The following is a 22,313-nucleotide window of genomic DNA, read 5'->3' as shown; positions in this document are numbered from 1 at the left end:
AGTCACCATTGAGATCCTTCCTTCGGCTATAACCCTCTTCATAGCTGGGGCTTTTGGCTGAGACAGTTGTTCAAATACAGAAATCATTCTTCGATAATCTCCACCATTAGGTCGTTGTGTTGGCAGGTATGCACAACAATTAGTAGTTTCGACAGTGGGTCGCTGCGCTAGCAGATGCGCATGATGTGTAATAGCTTCAAAAGAGTGGAGCTTTTTAGTAGGCCCTTTAAATGCCATGTCGTACATAGGGACAACAGTAGCCATTGTAGTAGCTACAGGGAATTGTAGCCCACTAAATTGAATGGTGGCTCCAGTAGTGCCAATATTGATCACAGCATTTGCTAGCTTGATACTAGCACCACGTCCTAACTGGATGGTGAAGGAAGTGTTATGTAGATCCATCTGTACAAATGAAAGATAAAAATTGGTTATCAGCATCTTGTATATCACCCCACATTTTTAAAATGCAAAGACTGACACATAGCAAAATAACAAAAAAAAAAATATAAGCAAACAATTAAAATAAATTAAAACCCCGCTTGATGAAATCTTCAGTGAATTTGTTGAATCATCATTTTAGAATATTTAAGATCTCAATTCGTCAAATGATTGTTTCGAGAGATTTGAAAGTTAGAGCCCATATTGATTAGCTGCTACCACAGCGCTTGAGAAATCAAACCCAAACGGAGTCGTTAGAATTCCGTGGGCTCCGAAAATTCGCGCCCCGGCCTCCTCTGCTTTCAAGGGAGTTTGAATAGATTAAGTTTCGGGATAAATTTTCAAAAGGCATATTGGGTCTGTAGATAAGACACCACCCAGAGATTACGCCCTCATTTTATGAAGATTTTATGATCGGAGTTCTGATTTCTTATAGTCATAAGTCACTATAGTTAATTACCCCTCCCGATAACAAGAAAGAACTTTCGATTAAGGCTAGTCATCAAATGAATATGTTGTATCCTTAGATACGTGATATTCGGCATATAGTATCAGCATGGGTTTATGTATTTCAAATTGAATATTTAAAATTGAAAATCTTACCATCTCGCACTTAAAGCGGATGGTGGCGGAATGGATGATGGACCCGATCAAGATCTCATGGTTTCATCGTCCCGGTTCAACATGGTTTCTTGTTTACTTGGTTAGAGGATGTAGTCGACCCAACCTGACAGAAGAATCCTTGTCGGTAGCCATGGGTTGCGTCGTCCAAGGGTACCTTATAGACCTAGGTTGAGTGTTTACCTAAGGGGACAAATTTCATCCACCTTAGCTAACAGAGTGCTTTGTGCCCTATCGATTATATCTTATTGATTCATATCTCAAAGATTTGATGTCGTTGGGGAGCATACATGATCTGCCATGACCGTAATTTAGTGGTGTCATTTGGCGGCAAACTACCCGGTTCAGATGTCCTCGATCATAAACATTTACCTGCGGTGCCATTTGGCGGCAAAACCGTCGGTTAGAGGACATATGTCACGTCCTTACTAGCAAGAAATTATTTGAGAATGAATCATATTGATATTCTCGACTAGACATTAGCTCTTTGTGAGCTGAAATGATATTCAAATTATCCACATCGGCAAACTGTTGCGGAGGGTGGATGGATTTTGCTTTAAGTGTTTTGATGTTAATTTTGATTTTAAATATTTTGAATTTTGGTTATTTCTTGGAGTTTGGATTCATGGGTATTTGGGTGGTGTTTGAATGTTTGGAATTAAACCATCCGATTGAGATTTTCGATCAACGTGGACATCATCGAGGTATTTACAGGAAATTTCATCTTGTTGGTTGGACCTTGTCGATCATGTCCACTTGTCAACAGAGGATAGAATCTGTTGTGGGCTTCAAGTTTTTATTAGTGGATTCTTCTTGTTATAAACATTGAAGGCCTAATATGAACATATAAAATCAAATATCCCTACTGATACCATGACCGTATATTTGTTTGATGGTTTGAAGCTGTGTCGACTTCTATCTACCCGCATATAAAGATTTGGCTCGAACTGGGGCTTATTGTTTATCCCACACAGCATCCCTAGATGTCAAGTGTGTGCCCATAACACACTTGTCGAGGCCCATATGGGTGTATGATTGCATATGCATTTTTGTGTTTACGTGTGTACATATCACAATGCATGTGCAGGAGTATTTTTGAAATATTTGGAATTTTGACGGGTCTTTTACGACAGCTTGTAGAAGTTTGTATCTATTGTTGTTCTCTTTTATATTTGCCTGCATATGATATGTTAAGTGCACGACGGGCCTTCTACAACGACCCTCGGATGCTTGCATTTGCTGTAGTATCATCAGCCTTTGCTCATAACGGGTCAATGCATTTTCTTAACATTGAACGGTTATTGAACGTAAAGGTGATGTAGCATTCATTGCCTTCTATTACGATGACTTATAGGTGTGTAGGCATCATTCATCGTTGTCATATGGCATTTTGTTCTCAGATGACATTTTGTGTGTATAGCGAGTCTCTTACAAGGGCCTGCAAACACTTGCATTTGTTGCATATCATCTAGTGTTTGCTTGCAGATTGAATATAGAATGTATGACAAGTATCCTACAACCCCATAGATATTTGCAGTTTGCTATGCATCATCTTCTCTTGCTTGTAGGGAGCCGATGCATTCGACTAATGTTGGACAATCGTTGGCTTTACGTGCATGAGGATCAGTGTATTTGACTATCGTTGTATTGTTAAATATGAAGGCATTGTGACAACTCGTAAGTACCTCGCATACATCAATTGTATGTCCTATATGTTTTGCTTGTGAATGTCATTGTTTTCATTACATTCATCTTTTCATTAGTGTTCAAAAGGAGCCTTTCATATTCATCGCATGTCAATCATCATTGCTTGCGGGTAGATGAGCATGCTCGTTTATGAACTGATGCTGATTGCTGGGTGGATTGTACTCATTGCAGATATCCTCCACATCTGTTCATCGGCAACTCAACATGCTCATTGTATGTTGACTTTCAGCTTTCGTAGGCAACTACTGCATTTATCCACGAGTTAACTGTCATTGACTAGAGAAAAGTCATAATACTCATTGTATGCTTTCATCGACAAGATGTTGCATTTGCTAAAGAGTTTTGCATATTTGCCTGCAATCAAACTGTATATTCCTTAATTTTCATTGCCTGTGGGGTTGGATACCTTTATTTCTATTTTGATGTCGATTGTGGAGCATTGTTACATTCATTGCATATTGATTTTCAATGTTCGTAGTGACTTCCGCATGTACTTGTAAGCTTGCTACATGAAGTGTTATTGTTTGCAGTCTAGTCAACATGTTTGCGTGGTGTTGAATAGCATTGGTTGTGCATAGGCATCATTCACTCAACTCATTGGATGCTTCAAATCGTCATGGCATATTTTGACATTCATTGGAAGTTCTGTTTTGCTTATGTGTGGGTTATTAAAGATCTCATTTGCTTGAAGTTCCCTCCACCACAAGTCCTTTGTTTATTCATTGATGTTCATTTGAATGGCTCAAATCATTATCTAGCATTTGTATATATATTTTTTTTAATTTCGTTGTGCATTTGACAAACTAAAATTCAGTTCCCTACTAATTTATTTAAGTCCAAGTTCTTGTTAATCATTCAATTCAAGTTCTCTATTGATTAGTTCATATTTAGATTTAAGTCTTTCAAGTTCCTTGTGTTCACTTGAGTTTGAGTTTAAATATAGTCCCCTATTTTTGTTCAAGTTACTAGATGTCTTCAGGCTGAATTTCGGCATCCTTCCGGCATTTCCTCCGTTTAGGAAAAACTACAGGAGATTGGGCCATCCCACCATGCTACGAGAGTGTGTCGGATGGTAGGTGTCGGATGACACCGCGGCCATATTTCTTCAATCCCACCACGTACGAGAGTGTATGGGTCTTCAAGGTACCTGTTTCATGACGTAATTAACTTTCCCCGTCACACTATGAGAGCGTGTACAAATACTTAGAAATGTCCCCGCCACGCCACTAGAGCATCACCTACCCGCCTCATCGCAAGTGTCGCACCGAGCTCCCTCCTATCGTGCTACGAGAGCGCGTAAAGGGCGTCCACTGGTTCGCCCCAAATGTCAAGAGCGGGGTTTTTGAAGTTTAGGATTTTATACTTGCGCGATGTTGACGACAACGGGGTGGAGGACGGCGAAATCACAAATGCACAAAAATTTTCTTTCTTTTCCTTCTTTCTCTTTTTTTATTTTTATTTTCCCTCTTTTCATTTTTTTTATTTCTCTTTCCCTTCTTTTTTTTATGTGTGCGTGTGTGTATATATATATATATATAAAGAGAAATGAGAGAGAGAACTAGAGAGAGATCGGGTGAGGCTCTTTAGACTGAGGGTAGAAAACGGATGAGGGAAATGGTTCGGTCTTTGCTCTGCTTGGAACAGGGATATAGACTGGCAGGTTGAAGTGTGAGGGATAGATGTGGATTTTTGGCAGAGGAAGGGACCGGTCCAGCAAGGTAGGGGAATTCGAAGGTCGTTCGGGTCTAGGGGTGCGGGGTTTTGCGGCACAGTAGATAGGAGAGCTGCAGCTTCATCAGTCGATGGGTTGGATGAGTTTGGAGTTCGGCTTCAGCAGTCACAGGAGTCCGTCGAGAGTGGCTAGCAGGATCGGATGCAAGCTGGGGGGATTTTGGTCTACTATTGGAGAAGTTGGACTAGAGGAATCAAGATAAGAAGAAGGCAGGAAGGGGAAGAAGTCGGAAGCTCTTGTGTGCGTGAGGTCTGCGAAAAAAATGACCGAATCGAGAGATGTTTGTCTCTCGATTTATTAATGAAGGCAGAGGCGGCATCGAGGCAAGCTATGCACGCGAGGAATGGGCTTCGACAGGTACGTAATGATTTAGCAAATATTTTATTCTTCTTTTTTTTGTTCTACCGCAGAGGTCAACAGTTTCTTACTTTGTTAGATTTTTAGTGTCTATGGATTAGAATTCCACTCTAATTTTTTAATATTGTTAATATTATGCATATTCTGGCTAGTTTTATAGTTTTTATTTTGATAAAAAATAAATTAAGTTTTAATTATTGATTTTTATTAAATTCTTTTTTTACTTGGATTTTTTTTGTTTCGGTGATATTTTTTCTTTCTTTCTATTTTACAGGTAAAATTCCTAATGATTGGCTTGAAGCATCAGATATATTAGAGTTGCGTCATTTGGACAGGTCTTTTGTTTTCTTCGGTAGCTATCTAACCTTCTCGTGGCAGCGATATCCTCCTTAGGTTCCCTCTAAAATAATCTGACATATTTTCATCTTTAAGGCGAACAGCTTCATATATTGGTATGCTTATCAGCAACTGAGCAAAATGAACAAATCGTCACTCCATTTAAGGTTGCTGCTGTTATGTCAAGAAACGATAGTTCTTCACCGAATAGGATGCATCATAATGGGATTTCAGGTATTACTTATTCTGTTAATGAGGAAGTGTTTGCGAATGGCAAGCTTGATAGAGATGCAGGATTACATAACGGGAATGATCATACTTTGTCAACTGCAGAGAAGATGGATTCTGAGCAGGAGATAACTGTAACAAAATCTTTGCTTCAAAAGGAGGGCCATCAGCAACAGATAGAAACACTTCTAGAAAGATTTAGGCGTTCAAATTTCTTTGTCAGACTAGCCGAGTCTGATGAACCACTGTGGTCTAAAAGATATTTAGCAGAATCATCTTCAACCAAGTTAGAGATGGCAGGGGGGATATCACATTCAAATTATGGGGCTTCAAAACAAGGATACCATAATCTTCTCAGTACAGTTATTGATCAAGGAAGTTTTGACTGCAATGCTTCTGGGGGGGTAGCTAGAGATACCATCAGATGTTATTCATTGTCCAGTGGTGACATAGTGGTATGTTATAAGCATTTTGATATGCTACTCTTTGAAATAGTAGTGAGATAGTGGTATGTTATTTACCTTTGAGATAGTGGTATGTGACCAGCACTGTCAGATGTTTCTCTTTGAAATCCTTGAAAAAATAATCTGTTATAAGCATTGTCAGATGCTTCAATTTGATATAGTTCTACATTTTTGAACTGCCACAATGTGGTATGTCAGATTCTACACGCTGACATAGTGGTATGTTATCTAACAATCATAATTAGGTATGCCAGGCACTGCTCTTTCATATAATAGTATGTTATAAAGCCTAGTGTAGTGTTATGAAATTATGTAACTTTTTTCTTTATTTTTTTCTTAAGTTTGGTGACACTCGAAAATAATATTTTATCAATTGAAATATTGTTGTCCAATGGTCTTTCAACTTCATACTAGAAAATAGAATTTGTGGATGCGTCAAAGGAAAAGGAAACATTACCAGAGAGGGTAACCGACTCATCCCAGGAACAAATTTAGAAAAATTGTAAGCACATCGCAAGAATGATTTGACACCTGAAGAACCTTGAGAAAATTACTTGATGCAACATAACAACTATTTTGCAACAATTTAGGTTAATGTTCTAGCTTATGATTTAAAAGATTACTTCTTAAGATTCCATATGGAAATTGTTCACATTATGCATTAATAAATACTAGTAATCCACTCCTTAACACTTGAATAACCTCATAAATAAAGTTCCATGCATATCATGGCATATTCTATTTTAATTTCCATTGGTTTCTAGGTTTACTGAATTTTGTTAGGAGTGTAATAGCTTCCATTCCACTGCCATTGTCGACAACATCATCATCTTAATATGAACTATGAAAAACATGAAACTGTTACTTATAATCATTTTAACTTTTGCCAATCATTTTCCCTGCCCAGCCCTCTTGAACCAATTTTCTATTATATGTCACTCAAAGAATAATAATATAAACAAAAAATGGTGAAAATCGTCCCCAAACTATTTGTGGGGAGTCATTTTAATCCCGAACCATTTAAAATATCTAATTTAACCCATTCACTCCTCAGATATGATCGCAAAATAATTATATAATTCATGAATAAGGTGAGGAATGAGGATATTCAAAGCAAATCAAGATGTATAAGAATTTAAATTTCCCAAACGTGCAAAAGATGTATAAAAACTTCATTTTCCCAAAATCCTTTTATCCCCCATCTCATTCTGAACTTCAAGAGAAATTTCTATCAAATCAAACTTCGATTCTAACCGGGGGACTATTTTGGACCATATTTGAGTCAAAGAGCTAAATTAGACATTTTAAATAGTTTGAAACCAAAATGGCCTTAAAACAAATAATGCAACAACTATTTTAATCATTTTCTCAAATTTATAATACCTCCATCAATATCGTTCTGCCACCTTAGCATTGCTTTGATCCCTATGCAGCACTAACAATATTACTTTGATCCCTATGCAGCCTAACATTGGCTATCTTCTTATCATTTAGGTCCCCGTGACCTTTCGTATACCACATATCTTTACCATGGAACGTTACATCATCACCTATTCTTTTGAGTTAAAAGCTCAATAGTATTAAATAAATAATTAATTAGAAGCATAATAATTCCTTAGTCTCTAATACATTTCAGGTAGTTCCTTAGTCATGAGATGAAAATTGTAAAGCATTTAACTGATTTCTTTTTTCATTCAAACTGGCGTTGGATTTTCCTGCTGCTATTATGGCTATTATGGGTGATTTGATTAGTCTTCTTTTCTTCTTCCATGCTCCCATCATTTATGAATATTTTATTGCTCGCTTCTTGGTTTTGCCACTTCATCTCTTTTGCTCATTTTGCAACGTTGGTGTTCTTTTTATCATTATTATTTCCTTGAGCATTTGACCTCTTTGTTCTCTTTCATACTTTGTCTTACTTCATCTCTATGGCTTAGTTTTGTATTGCAATATTGTCTGTTTTAGCCTAGAAGATTGATAATATATTTCTGCCATAAAGTGATTATTAACTGATGGTGTTCTATGTGCACAACCTGATGTTTAACAATGAAAAATGGGAGCGTCAATATTGAGCATTGTTTAAATTGACCTCATTTACCACAAAGCTGCTGCTTATAATAAGCCTGATTAATGTTACATCGAAATTTGTCATAGCTTTTGATCATTTTCAAGTTTAATACTCATGGATAGAGTATATTTCCTTAATCACCCTACTTGTCCCTCATATTTCAATTTTTTTGCTCCTTTACTATAACCAATACCAACTTATCATATCAATTACATTTTTTGGAAGGATGCAGGTTCTTTTGCAAGTAAATGTTGCAGCTAGCAATATGAAGGATCCTATGCTTGAGGTTCTTCAGTTTGAGAAATATGAAACTATTGCTCATTTTGAGAAATCAAGTGATTTACATACTTCAAATCATTACAATCCCTGTGGGGAACTTCTCGATTGGTTGCTCCCTTTGGATATTACTTTACCTCCTCCCACTCCCTTGTCACCTCCCTCTCCCTTAGTACAAGCTGCATCATTAGGTACTCAAAGGTCGGCATCATCTTCCCATGCTGGTTCACCGATTTTCTCGTTTGGTCACTTCAGAAGTTACTCCATGCCATCACTCCCACAAGTTAGTACGCCACCTATTACTGCCGCTGCTTATAATTCAAGAACTGGTTTTGACATCGAAGATTTATATCGTTTCACATCTGGGATTTCAAAGAATCAGGATATGGGAAATGAGGAACTTTTATCTTTTCGAGGCATTTCTCTTGTGCCAGAACGTTTTTCTGTTCATTGTGGACTTGAAGGTATCTACTTACCTGGCAAGCGATGGCGGAGAAAGCTGGAAATTGTTCAACCATTAGAAATTCAAAGTTTTTCTGCTGCATGCTCTACAGAGGATGTTTTGTGTATTCAGATCAAGGTGCCATTTCAATTTTCTTGTTGCTACATTAACCTAGCTTTCCTTGTTTGCAAGATTTCTATATTTTCTACTTAGTTTACCATCGCACTTTTTCATTTATTGCAATCTAGTGGATCATCAAATATTTTCTCTAAGTGATCATGAAGTATTGAAAGAGCTTTTCTTCATTTGGCAGAATGTTTCGCCATCACATTTACCGGATATAATTATATTTTTGGATTCGATTACTATTATATATGAGGATGCATCAAAAGGTGGTCCACCTTTGTGTCTGCCCATTGCAAGTATTGAGGCAGGAAATGGCCACACTTTACCGAATCTTCCCCTCAGGTTTTATTTATGCTCTTTTCTTGAATCTTCTTTAGTGTTATATTCATATAGAATATGCATGCTCTTCTCTAACCTTATCAGAGAATGAAACATACTGATATTTCCATCTAAGGGTATGTATGGGTGTCAAATCAGTATGGCAACAATAATGGTCGTGTATTCTCAATTATAAAACCAGCATTTTCTTACTATTTCTTTCGCAGGCAGTTCCCAGGTATTCAGAGATTATTCTTATGTAGACAGATCCCATTGTTTTGATTTCTTACCATCTTTAAAATAATTGTTTTTATGATTTGAGAGTTCATTCTTGTGGTTTATTCTTGCAAATTAGACTTGCTACTTTTTTTATTGACTTTTACCATTACAGCATTATATGTTCCTCTAATGCATGCTTTTGATACATCTTTCCAGCATTAAATAAGAAGTTTTGTTATAAAAATTGGTTTAATTTTAAAAATTATGATAATTGGGAAATATATAAAGTGGCTCGTAAGGATGCTAAGAAAGCAATAAGCGATGCAAAGACATTAGCTTTTAGTGATTTATATAATAGATTAGATACTAAAGAGGGAGAAAGATATATGTATAAGTTAGCCAAACAAAGAGATAGGAGTAGTAAGGATTTAGTTCAAGTGAAGTGCATTAAGGATGAAGATCAAAAAATACTTTTCTTAGAAGATGATATTCAACAAAGATGGATGAGATATTTTGCTAAACTTTTTAATGAAGATTGTGAAAATAATATTGACTATAGTGACCTTAGCACCCTAAATGAAAATAAAGATTTCTGTTTTTATCGGCATATTAGTAAAACTGAAGTTAGAGAGGCTTTAAAGAAAATGAAGGGTGAAAAAGCTGTTGGACCTAATGATATTCCAATAGAGGTGTGGAGATGCTTAGGAGATGAAGGAATTTCATGACTTACTAAACTTTTTAATACTATTTTGAAGACTAAAAAGATGTCAGATGAGTGGAGAATGAGTGTGTTAATTCCTTTTTTTAAGAATAAAGGTGATGCACAAGATTGTGCGAATTATAGAGGTATTAAGTTAATGTGTCATACTTTAAAACTATGGAAGCTAGTTATGGAGCATAGGTTGCGGCGTGATACTAATGTTTCTCAAAGTCAATTTGGATTCATGCCGGGTAGGTCGACTATGGAAGCCATACATTTATTAAGAGGTTTGATGGAGAAATATAGAGAAAATAAGGAGGATCTACATATGATATTTATTGATTTAGAAAAATCATATGATAAAGTTCCAAGAGAAGTGCTATGTAGAGTTCTTGAAAAGAAAGGAGTTAATAATGCTTATATTCAAATCATTAAAGATATGTATGCAGGAGCTATTACTTGTGTTCAAACATAAGGTGGATTGACCAAGTATTTTCCTATTTCGGTTGGGTTACATCAAGGATCAGCCTTAAGCCCATATCTTTTTGCTTTAGTCATGGATGTTCTCACTAGACATTTGCAAGAGGATGTACCTTGGTGTATGCTTTTTGCTGATGATATTCTTCTTGTTGATAAGACTAGAGAGGGAGTTGAAGGTAAACTTGAATTATGGAGGTCAACCTTAGAGTCTAAAGGTTTTCGCTTGAGTAAATCTAAAACGAAATATTTGGAGTGTAATTTTAGTAGTAATAGACCTAGTGAGGGGATTGTGACTTTGGGCGATCAAGTCATTAATAAGAGTACACGTTTTAGATATCTTGGATCTATTGTTCAGAGTGATGGTGAAATAGATGGGGATATTATCAGCATAATTCAAGTTGGATGGTCGAACTGGAGGAATGCATCGGGCTTGTTATGTGATAGAAATGTACCCCTCAAACTTAAGGGAAAATTATATAAGATGGTAGCGAGGCCTGCTATGCTTTATGGTGCCGAATGTTAGCCATTAAAAGAGAAGCATAATACTAAGTTAAGTGTGACAGAGATGAGGATGCTTAGGTGGATGAGTGGCTTTACCCTTAGAGATAGGATACGAAATGAGCATATTCGTGAATAGGTTGGAGTAGCTCCAGTAGAAGATAAGATCATAAGATTAGAGATAGTCGCCTTAGATGGTTTGGTCACATAAAACGGCGACCTTCCGATGACCCGGTTAGGAGAGTAGAGGTATTAGATTTGACTTATGTTAAGAAAGGTAGGGGTAGACCTAAAAAGACTTGGTTAGAAAATAATATGAATGACCTTTCTTTATTAGATTTAAACGAAAATTTGACTTTTAATAGGACACAATGGAGAAAAAGGATTCATGTAGCCAACCCCACGTAGTGGTATAAAGGCTTGATGTTATTGTTGTTGTTGTTTTTGTTTTTCACCGTATTATTGTTCCTGAGTGTTTATTTGCAATGCACTCTTCATATTTTTAGCAAATCGAGAGGTGAATTGAATTCCTAGTTCTTTATGTATTATAACTTGGGCAATTTTGTTTTCCATGTAGATTGTATTGGCTATGATATATGTTATTAAGTTTCCGAGCTTGGAAAGAAAGTTCTAATTTTGATATGCAAGGAGAGAACTTTAGGGAAATTCAACTTTAGGGAAATTCTTAAATGATTAATCCATGCTATCCTTATAGGATTATTTTTCATATGTAATGATTTTGTGAAAGTATGCTTTGATAGAAAACTCGTATGCCTAATCCAAGAAACTCTATTACATTTTTTTCCAGTAGTATTCATTAGAGGTGTTAATATATGACACTACCCGAAAATACGACCCAGACCCGACCCAAAAATTTTGTTTCGGGTCGACCGGTTTAACAAAAGGGGTTTGGGTTTAAAATTTCGACCTGATTGCAATTGGTCGGCTTTGGGTTAACCAGCGAACCCGAATGCAAATTGTTTGACATGTCCATCGGTTAGAACTTGCCCGCAGCCTCGTCATCACCCGCTCGCCCTCGCCCTCGCCCTCTCCCTCTCCCTCTCCCCCACAGCCTTGCCCACACCCTTGTCTGCTCTCCTGCTCGATATGCTCAAGCTCGCCCGGTCGTCCGTCACACTCAACTGGTTCAGCTGGTCGTGTTGGGTTAGGTTTGGGTCTAGTTTTTTAACATGTTTGGACAAATGGGCGGGGTTCAGGTCAAACATATTAATGTGGGTCAATTTCGGATTTGATGCTATCCTAACCCGAAAAATTGTTTTGACATCCTTGGTATTTATTAGAAAATGATGAAAGATCATAATTTAATTTCTTTTTTTGGAGGTTCTTAAATAATTGAGATTTTTTTTTTCCTTGTAACTTTATCTAAAGCAACTTCTCAGTAACTTAATGGCCTGTTTGTGAAAAATACAAGCTGCTAAGCAGGTAAATGAGAGAGATATTGAATAGCACCTCTTACCAAAAAATTTTTGCTGTATTCCAACTTCATTGACCATTGTATATCATTCTCTATTTGGATTAGCCTCTATTTTTTTTTCCTTTAGTTTCATCTGTTTCTATTGATTATTTACATTAATGATAACAGGAGAGGTGAGGAGCATTCTTTCATTCTGAAGCCAGCAACCAAACTAGTTGGGAATCTTAAGGGCCATAGTAATGCACACGCTATGGTTTCACATGGAAAGGTAGGCGCAACTGCGTTGAGTTTGGCTTCAAATACTAGTGAGGTGAGAAGCATTTCACCAAGCATAGATCAGTACGCAATCTTGGTATCCTGCCGTTGTAACTATACTGGTAATATTCAGGCACAATATGACTTGAAATAAATGATAAATATTTCTTTTTTTTAACCTCCCTAATGCACTCTTCATTCCTGACAGAGTCCAAGTTATTCTTCAAGCAGCAAACAAATTGGCGTCCCCATATTGCCAAGGATCTCATGATCTCTGTAGTGTCAGAAATGTCTAAGGACCCTACTGGATTGAGCACAATATTCCCACAACTTCCATTCCAGGTTGAAAGAAATTCCCTTAGTTTGTATTTTATTTTTGTCAGAGCTTATTTATTATTGTTATTATTATTTTGTTGGCATTTGGAAAGTTTTGAGCCACTGATAAGGTCTTGGCATTTTACTTTTATCTGGGGTTATTATGTTTCAGGTGTTAACCCTCCATGCCACAAATTTAACATCTGAAGATCTCACTCTTACTGTTTTAGCTCCATTATCATCTTCTTCTTCCCCTTCTGTGGTTCCCTTAAGTTCCACACCAAGAACTCCTGTTAATGGTTTTAATGGTGTTCCTGAATTGATGGGAAGAGTTGCTGGGGATAAAAGTGCTAGCAGCATGCAGAGGCCGAGTTTCATGTCTGCTGTTACTGAGACCCAGAAAGTCCATGATTTTAGTGATAAAAGATTGATTTCTCTTGCTGAGCGGGTTAGTGCAACTTCTGAATTCATTTCGAGTACAAATCTTGGATGTACCCATCTGTGGTTGCAGAGCACAGTGCCCCTAGGGTATTGTATAACCTCAGTTCGTTTGATTTTTTTTTGACGTGAAAGAATGCTATATTGTAATTATTTCCCCTTTTTTTTGTTCTTTTGTAGACTTGTTTCAGCGCACTCAAGTGCTACTGTCAAGCTTGAGTTACTTCCACTAACTGATGGGATAATAACTCTCGACACACTTCAAGTAGCTGCTCAAGAGAAAGGTACGTTTTAGCTTGATTTTGATATTATATCTATTAAGCATGTAGCTGGTAACTTGTTAAGTACTTAGTGATGTAAGTAGATTTTGATGTTTCAATGAATCAAGCTCGAATGAACTCAAGTTTTGTTCTATTCAGCTCGCTAAGCAAATAAGACAAATTTTTGTTTCTATTTAGCTTTCTAATTTATTGAGTTGAATATAAGCTATTCATAAACATAGATACTTGAAAGTCATAAATATTAGAATACACATATTATCACATGCGTGCAATGCTTATGATCGACAATTTTGGGTTTTACAAACAACGGGCTTTTTTAATAGCTCTATATGTTGGTCCTATGCCTTCTGAAGTCTAGTATAGTGAGATATTGGTTAATTTTTCAGTTTTGCTCTTTAAAAGTTATGTGATCACAGATGATTCTCTAGGTCAGGCTTTGGAGAGCATACCATACTCATTTGGGTGACAAAAAATCAATATTCTTAAAACAGAGATAAAATCGTTTCATTGTTAAAAGCGTTTCATTGAACTTGAATACTGCCCAAAATTTAATCCAATATTTATATGATCTTTGATTTTTAAGTCATTTAAATCCTTGGCTTGAATTCCATGGGTTCCTTGCTCAATTTTCATAGGATCACCTTCATTTAATTTTTAATTGAGTGAGATTTTTTCATCTTTGAAATGTGAGATTCAACAGCCTTTCAAGCTTTCTAGATATCTGCAGCCTCATGTGCTGTAATTTCTGAATTTTTGCTTCCTTCCATCAACAGGAGTAACTTACACTCCAGAGCAGCCATTGAAGATCTATGCTACTTCCAGCATCTCTACAGGTATTATGTAGGCTACTTTCCATCATATACTTGATCAATACATGAATTCTCTTCTACATTTTGGACTAGCAATGTAAAGATAGAGGCATCATATCATGAGAGGATCCTAAGTAGCCACAGATAATTTTTTTTTCCAAGCTTGATGACTGCTACTGCAAATATATGGGCTCCAAATCACTTTTGATGACTTGAAGACCAGTTGAAAAGAAACTCTGATTGAGATAGCAGATTGGGCTGTTCTTCCATTGTTCTTTGTAGTTTGTTATGGTTCTTTAATAGCTTTGTTTATAAAATTGATGTTTGTGGGTTAAGCCCTGACATTGGCCACCTTTATCCAATATTCTATGTACAGATTGGAAATATGGATACAATGAATATAGAGATATCAATTACTTTTTAAATGAAATTTTGGTGTATTATACTTATTGAGTCTTTTAATCTCTCTCTCACCTATTTTTCAAAAATAAAAGCTAAGCTTCTACATGTATATTTAAGATACAATTAAACTTTAAACCCAATAAAACAAAATTCTATTCATGTTTCCTCATTAAATAATTAAAAAGCATGCACACTGGAAATGGAAATAAATGCAATTTCAAGGATAATCAGAATCTCAAAAGAACAAAAAGATGCCCAAGCAAGAAACTCCAGATTGCTGGACTAACAACAAAACAGAGTTTTACAACTTCTTGGTGATATCATTAGCATAAGCATTGGTCAAGGAGTACCTACAACACAAGAAATTATTCTGTGTGAAGGTTGGATGCATAATAAAATTCAGAGATCAACCAAAATGTGCAACATCAACAGTACCAAGCACAGTGACATGACACATTCTAATTAGCTTCAGACTAAGTTCTACGTCCGGCCTCTGCACAGAATAATTTATTCCTACAACACACAAGTAAATGTCAAAAATCTTCTACAACGAAATCCAATTGGCTAGTACCCAACATCAAGTAGGAACCAGGCCATAAGAAAACTCATCAACATCATCTCTCTGTATCATCATTATAATGGCAAGGCATATCATTGCAAGGGCAGAGACAAGAAAGAATTTTCTGTACCAAAGCTTAGTCATTCCACAAATCCCTGTTCTTTTCGGTTCTGCATCAGCAGATATGCCCGTCGTTTCGCTACCTTTATCCTCAGCTGGATCATTAGTTGATGACACAGATTCAATGCTTTGATGAACTTTTTCAGCATCAGTAATGAACTTCTGATGGCTCACAATGCTAATATCAGAATTCTGAGAATCAGACTCATCTGCTGGAGAGACTTCCTTTGTACAATCATTTTGATTCTGTAGAGATCTTACAAGCTTCCTAGGAGTTGTATAAATCTTTATGTCATCGAAGGTAAGCTGGTGCTTTGAACTCTGATAAACCAGCAAGAAAAATAACTAGTCTAGGAATTTCAAATACGGGGGATTTACATACATATCAATTTATTTCATGCTATTTACATATCTAACACTCAAAATATTAATATTACATGCCTACCACTCATAGAACAAATTTGGGTGCATGGAATGAAATTTTAAAGTTTGTATGATGGTATGAATGGTAGAAATGAATTATAGGAGTGATATATTTGATATTTAAGTTGTATATATGTGGTATGCATATAATATTAATGTTTTGGGTGTTAAATATATAAATAGCATAAAATAAAGTGGTATGTATGTAAATCTGAAAAATTTACATACATACCACTTTATTTCATGATATTTACATATCTAATACTCAAAACATTAATATTATATATCTACCACTCATAAAACGAATTTGGGTGCTTGGAATGAAATATTAAAGTTTATATGATGATATGAATGGTAGAAATGAATTATAAGAGTGGTATATTTGATATTTAAGTTGAATATAAGTCATAGGCATGTAATATTAATGTTTTGGATGTTAGATATATAAATAGCATAAAATAAAGTGGTATGTATGTAAATTTCCCTTTAAAGATCTGTTAAGGCGGTTAGAAATATGAATGCATCAAGGTAGTAGTACCTGAGGACTGGGAGTAGTATCTCTACTTTCTTTGCTTCCTGCATTGCTCAAAACAAATCCAGTGAAAGATTCAGCAAGCTCACTATTTCTATTTGCCCTGCTCATATCTTGCTTGCCTTCAACTTCTGCTATATCTTTGCTTGTTCTTTCCTTGGTGAGAAAGCTATCCTTGAAAGATAGATCTACACCACCAAGATCATTACTCCATAGTCTCCTCTGAGCACGCTTTATTGAAATTGGTGACTCGGTGAAATTTTCATTCTTAATTGAAGAAGTAATAGTCTGCGATTCCGGGGTTGGAAATTCAACAGGAGATGATTTGCCCAACTTGTCTAAAGCTACTTGCGGACTCTTCTCGTTTCTTCTGAGGAAATTGAGTTGATTGACAGGACTGGAAGAAATATCACATTTAGATCCTTTCTGCGATGCTACAGCCTTTGCAGTTTGCAATGCTTCAAATGCAGCACCACTAACATATGGCATGTGATCATCTTGACATTTCTCCATGGCATCAGCTACATCGGCAAGCTCGGAAGAGATGCTTCGCGAATCGATGCATTTCATTAAGAAATTGATCATTTGAATGGCTGCAAAGCGCTTCTGAGAATTATTCTCTGTGGTTCCTATGCTCAATTGGTGCAGGCCAGATCGAATTAGAGATCCTACATAAGCTTCAGCTATTGATGAATTATGCTTAGCTAAAGCCATGGCTAAACCCATGTGAGAATTTGTCTGAGTTGTCTTTTCTTCTAAAGCGCCTGCTATTTTCAGGCAGACATCATTGATGGTATCATCTGAAGCAAATTTCCAGTTGTTTGATTCAACAAGAACTTTGAGGCACAATGCAGATCCCGAAGCAAGGCTCTCATGTGAGCTCATCAAAGCATTGCTTAGAGGCTTAGTAAGGGATGAAATGATCTTCTTCTTCTCATCATCAGGAGTTGAAGGATCAATTCCATACCGAGCAATGGCCGGAACAACTCTTGAGCAAGCTTGATGAAGCGGAAAGGATCCTGCGCTTGTCGAAAGGGTTCGGATGATGGTGGTCATGATGCTTCCAATCTGTGGAACAATGTTGCGTCCATGGACTCGGGCAAGAACCTCGAAGAGTGATATTGTGCATTCTCCAGATGGGGAGCCTTGGTTGTTATTTTCTGAAACTTGAGCAAGGAATTGAGGAATGGCCTTACTGTCTATGTTTGTAGCATATGACTTGAGAGTTTTCATAGCAAGCCTTCGGCTTTCAGGGTCCTTCTCAAGTTTCTGCAACTCCTCCTGAACCAAAGGGTTGAGGTTTCTGCCCATATCTAGCACCACTGCAGGAATAAAAGGACCATTTGGTTTGCCAAAAGAAAAAAAAAAGTGGAAATGCTTTCAAGACGAAACTTTTATAACAACTTCTTACTTTAAAAAGAATAAGCTTTTGATTTGATGAAGGAAATTGTCATATAATGAAGATTATATAAAATATAATTGAATGTCAAAAGAAGATATGTCTTTCAGTGTTTAAAAACAAACGAAAAAATATTTTAGATACTCCACGTTAAAAAAATAATATAGCACCATATAGGGACAAATATCAATTATCATCATTAACCTTATCTCAAATCAACCTTATTTAGTGTTGCATGAGGTGGTTAACCCTATATCTTGCAAAACTTTTAATCCCGTAATCTTTAGTCCACCCTTCTCTTCCTCAATTATATCTATATCCTTTATTAGCACATCTTCAAAACTTAGTTTTTTTTATGCCAAATTACCCAACTTTATTTTCTATCATCTAATCTTCATTAGTTGCTATTTCTCTTTAATTTAACAATTCCTTACTCTATTCTTCCTCATTTTACAACATTCATCTTAACATATTCATATTATCACATTAAATATGACCAATAGCAACTTCTTTATTGCCCAATATGTAATCCATAAAGCTAGATGCCCAATCACTCAACTTTACTTTCTATTACCAAATCTTCAATAGTTACAGCTACTCTCCCTCAATTATAATCATTCTTCACCATATTCTTCCTATTTTTTATGATGTAGTTATCTTAACATATTCATATTATCACTCTCAGCTCAAATAATAGCAGCTTATTTGTTACCCAATAATATAATTCATATTACATGGCTAAATGCCAAATCACCCAACTTGAGGTATCATTATTTTAAGGGAAATTTACATACATAACACTTTATATCATCATATTTACATATCTAACACCCAAAATTTTAATATTACATACATAGCACTCTATATTATTTTAATATCAAATATGCCACTCATATTTCCTTCATACCACTCATATATTTTATTTCTATCACTCATATTTGATATGAAAATGAACTATGGGTGGTATGTATGTAATATTAAAGTTTTAGGTGTTAAATATGTAAATAAAATAGTATAAAATGGTATGTATGTAAATCTCCCTTATTTTAATCATCTAACTTTAATTCTAAAAGTTATATCTTCATCAATATCATCATTCATTTATTAAAAAAAATCAATAGAAAAACATATTGCACCTACTAACCTACATATCACTAATGATTTATCTGAAATAGCTTTTTCATTGTTTTGTTTTTCAAATTGCTGCCACGTATCCTTTTGGATACTATTTTTTAGAATTTTTTATGGTGAGAAGCTACATTTAAGAACCAAATATGCTAGAATGTGTTAACCATTAAAAAACTTTTGTCTAACATTAAAAAAAAAAATTATGTTTATACTACCCATAATAGTTTTCAAAAATATTTATTTCTCACAATAGATTTAAAATCACCTTTAAAAAAGCTACAATAACCCCAAACGAAACCTTAATATTTCTAAAATGATATTTAACAATTATCAATTTTACATTCACAAAATTAATATATAACTTACTCAATCTTACTGCTTATTTCATTTTTTTACTTGATTCAGAAAATCTCACTTATCAAAAATATGCTAGCTACAAATAATATACACTGAAGCACTTGATTGTAAATACATTTAATAAAAATCTCTATAACCAATATAGAATAATAAGAACATCTATACTATTAATAATGCTATCAGCTTATGATTACAAACTCTAGTCACTTCATACTGCTTCTAATGCTGGTCATTATCTTATCATCCATATATTTAATAACTTCAATAACCATTTGACATAACCTGTCCTATCAATATCTCAAGGTATATATTTTTCAAGATAAAAAATAAAAATAAAAATATATATCCTTTCATTGTTCTCTATATTTTCCATTAACTACTTTCGGTTAAAGAGCACCTCGGCAATGGATCTTCTACACAAAACACAAAACCAATGTTGCGATGCTCTCTCCGATAGTGAAAAACCAATACAAATAGTATGCACAATGAAGAACTCTGGGAAATTTTCTATGAAAGTTGATCTAAAACAAATTATCTTTTTTCTTCTCCTTTAAGCTTTAGAGGAGAAAATCAAGCATATCCAAGTTCAGAAAAGCAATGGACCTGGAGAAGAAAAACTTGCGTATAAACACTAAACAGAAATTTGTTGGCTTCTAAGTCCACGTTCTTCTGCAACTTGTTCTACCCTACAGAAAAATCCTTAATAGACTAGAGAAAAGAGGACAAGAAGGATGAGAAAAAAAAAACGGTTCATAGGAAAAAAAAGGTCTCCTTTAGAATTCGTCTTTCTTTCCCGTTTCCACCAAAGAGCAATTTATCTCCTTGTATCTCCTCAAAAACCACGGAAAAAAAAAATCTCCAAGATGGAAAGTACAACGAAGTAGTTAGAGATTCTTTAACTTCGAGGAGTTAGCAGAATCGTGTAAAAACAGAAAATTTGGAAAAAAAAAAATCTACAAGCTAGGCAAACAGAAGACTAACTTGTTCTCAGTCAAACCATATGAATCAACCAAAACGGAAAGAAATCTCCAAATTTTACTTGCCAATAGCGGATAAGCAGCTCAAGAACCCTTAAAAGAAGGATCTTGCCATCTTTGGTCTCCAAATACTCGACAACCCAAAATATTTGAATTTAAAAGAGGGAAAATAAGCCCAAATAGCAAATGAAAGAGAAATTCTCGAAACATTTATTAGATAAAACAAAAACCTTGGCTTGATGAAAATCAAGCGGAGAAGCTCGGAGGTTTGTCCTTGAGCAGATTTCTTCAACTTGCAGCTGGAGATTCGGATCTGGGAGCGACGACGAGCTGAGACGGCTCACATGATTTGGTAGATTTTGTTAGGGTTTTTGAATTTAATGGTGAGCTCTCCTCAGCTGCCCTCTTAGTTTAAGAATTCGGAACTTGGAGGGATTTGGTTCATGCGGGCGCCACACGGTTTGAATTTTGGCTTGGAAATACGTGCCTGAGATTTTTCCTTTTTACAGTTTTACCCTCTCTCTTGTATTTGACTTATGTTTTCAAAAATAAAATAAAATTTACCGACATGCCATTCTATATGCAGTTCTATTGCTATACCATCTTAATTTTTAATTTATCTATACAAATATCACTAATTTGTTTATCTAGTTACATATTTAAAATTTTAATTTTTCTATTTTTTATATAAGGCTAATTCAAAAAATCTATAAAATATTAATTTATTTCAGAATATTACAAATTTTAATTTTTATAAAATAAAACATAATTTTTTATATAAATATTTTAATGTGATTTAAATTTTAAAATATTATAAAAATTTAAATGTTAAATATATCAAAACATAAAATGTCAGAGTTGTTATATTATGTATGCATATATTTGATTTAATCCTACTAGCTGAGAGGCATTACAATGCTCGACTCCAATACATAATTAGAGAATTCTAAAGAATTTGGAAGAAGAAGAAAAGAGAATTCTAAAGAAATTGTTTGAAATTTTTTAGAATAATAATCTCATTGCTCATGGACAGTAATATGCCTTTGGGCACCTTTTCAGAGATATTGAAATGCATTTATTTATGCTCTTATTCATAACTTTTTTTTACTAATCATAATTGGGTGTTAATAAGAATGATGAGTACTCCATTGTATTCAACATTAGAGGAGGAAACTATATTCAAGATTGTAGAGTTTGCTTTAGTGACCGAGTTATATTTTGAAGAGTTCCCAATTGCTAATGAGTTCAAGATAATGACAAGTACTAGGTTGTTTGAGATATACTTATGTCGGGATAATAATTTTAAGAATACAAACCTTAAAAATGCTTGAATTAAGTAACACTACAAAAGATAATCTATGAATGATTGATTTGGGCTTCTTTATAGATGGTGTCCTCAGTCGTTATCTTCATTGAAATGGCTCTTATGGCTGAACATGAGGATGCATTCTTTATGTACCCCATGAGGTAGATTAGCATGGTAGAGGACATTGTGAGAGCTTAAAGAGGGGTATAATGTACTATAAGGGATATATAATAAAAAAGAATACTCTGGCCTAGTATATTATAATTGGACATGTAGTATCTCTACATTACTATGCTTATGAAGTCATTCCATGCCTAGGGGTGAGATGTGTTGAGTTCATTAATGAGAGAGATATTAAGGCCACTAAGCTGCAAGAGCAACAAGGTGCTCATAGGAACTGGTTTATTGGCATGACTGATAAATAAAGACAAATGTTTATTTTTCTCACCATTATTTATATAAGGAAAGGATTTATTGGCATGAATATAAAATTGCTCATGATACTTTTTTCCATATTTATCACAAGGAGTTATCCATTCTAACATGGTACATGTAGCACATGAGGAC

General features: G+C 35.2%; 2 protein-coding genes across 10 annotated transcripts in view; one reads left to right on the top strand and one right to left on the bottom strand.

Annotated features, from left to right (window-relative positions):
- The window catches only part of LOC110105455, a 30,490-nt gene extending 15,498 nt beyond the window's left edge, over positions 1 to 14,992 (top strand). For 3 of the 9 annotated variants that reach the window (XM_020834979.2, XM_028695217.1, XM_028695212.1), the window contains 10 exons: positions 5,130 to 5,207; positions 5,288 to 5,425; positions 5,525 to 5,874; positions 8,184 to 8,807; positions 8,983 to 9,137; positions 12,614 to 12,822; positions 12,909 to 13,042; positions 13,188 to 13,543; positions 13,634 to 13,737; positions 14,508 to 14,992. In XM_020834979.2, the coding sequence (XP_020690638.1) occupies positions 5,130 to 5,207; positions 5,288 to 5,425; positions 5,525 to 5,874; positions 8,184 to 8,807; positions 8,983 to 9,137; positions 12,614 to 12,822; positions 12,909 to 13,042; positions 13,188 to 13,543; positions 13,634 to 13,737; positions 14,508 to 14,578 (2,219 nt within the window). In that variant the 3' untranslated portion in view covers positions 14,579 to 14,992. Of the gene's footprint in view, positions 1 to 1,815; positions 4,856 to 5,129; positions 5,208 to 5,287; positions 5,426 to 5,524; positions 5,875 to 8,183; positions 8,808 to 8,982; positions 9,138 to 12,613; positions 12,823 to 12,908; positions 13,043 to 13,187; positions 13,544 to 13,633; positions 13,738 to 14,507 lie in introns of those variants that run through there. The other 6 variants (XM_028695215.1, XM_028695214.1, XM_028695213.1 and 3 more) reach the window with 6 other exon arrangements.
- Positions 14,993 to 15,280: 288 nt separating this feature from the next.
- Positions 15,281 to 20,885, bottom strand: LOC110105479 (protein SINE1). The gene is made up of 3 exons (XM_020835009.2): positions 20,671 to 20,885; positions 16,586 to 17,901; positions 15,281 to 15,945 (listed from the first exon to the last, which is right to left on the bottom strand). The coding sequence occupies exons 2-3, from the start codon at positions 17,888 to 17,890 to the stop codon at positions 15,523 to 15,525; spliced, it is 1,728 nt and encodes a 575-aa protein (XP_020690668.1). The 5' UTR covers positions 17,891 to 17,901; positions 20,671 to 20,885; the 3' UTR covers positions 15,281 to 15,522.
- Positions 20,886 to 22,313: the final 1,428 nt, after the last annotated feature.

The sequence above is a fragment of the Dendrobium catenatum genome, unplaced genomic scaffold (assembly GCF_001605985.2).
Source record: "Dendrobium catenatum unplaced genomic scaffold, ASM160598v2 fragScaff_scaffold_621, whole genome shotgun sequence".
Lineage (NCBI taxonomy): Eukaryota > Viridiplantae > Streptophyta > Magnoliopsida > Asparagales > Orchidaceae > Dendrobium > Dendrobium catenatum.
Note: the sequence above shows the minus strand (reverse complement) of the source record. Positions and strands in the feature narration are given on the sequence as shown.

Excerpts from the sequence above, each read along its gene's own strand:
- LOC110105479 (XM_020835009.2), bottom strand. The coding sequence starts at position 17,890 with ATGGGCAGAAACCTCAACCCTTTGGTTCAGGAGGAGTTGCAGAAACTT. Across the intron at positions 15,946-16,585 it reads ATACTACTCCCAGTCCTCAG|AGTTCAAAGCACCAGCTTAC; the intron begins GTACTACTACCT and ends CTGGTTTATCAG.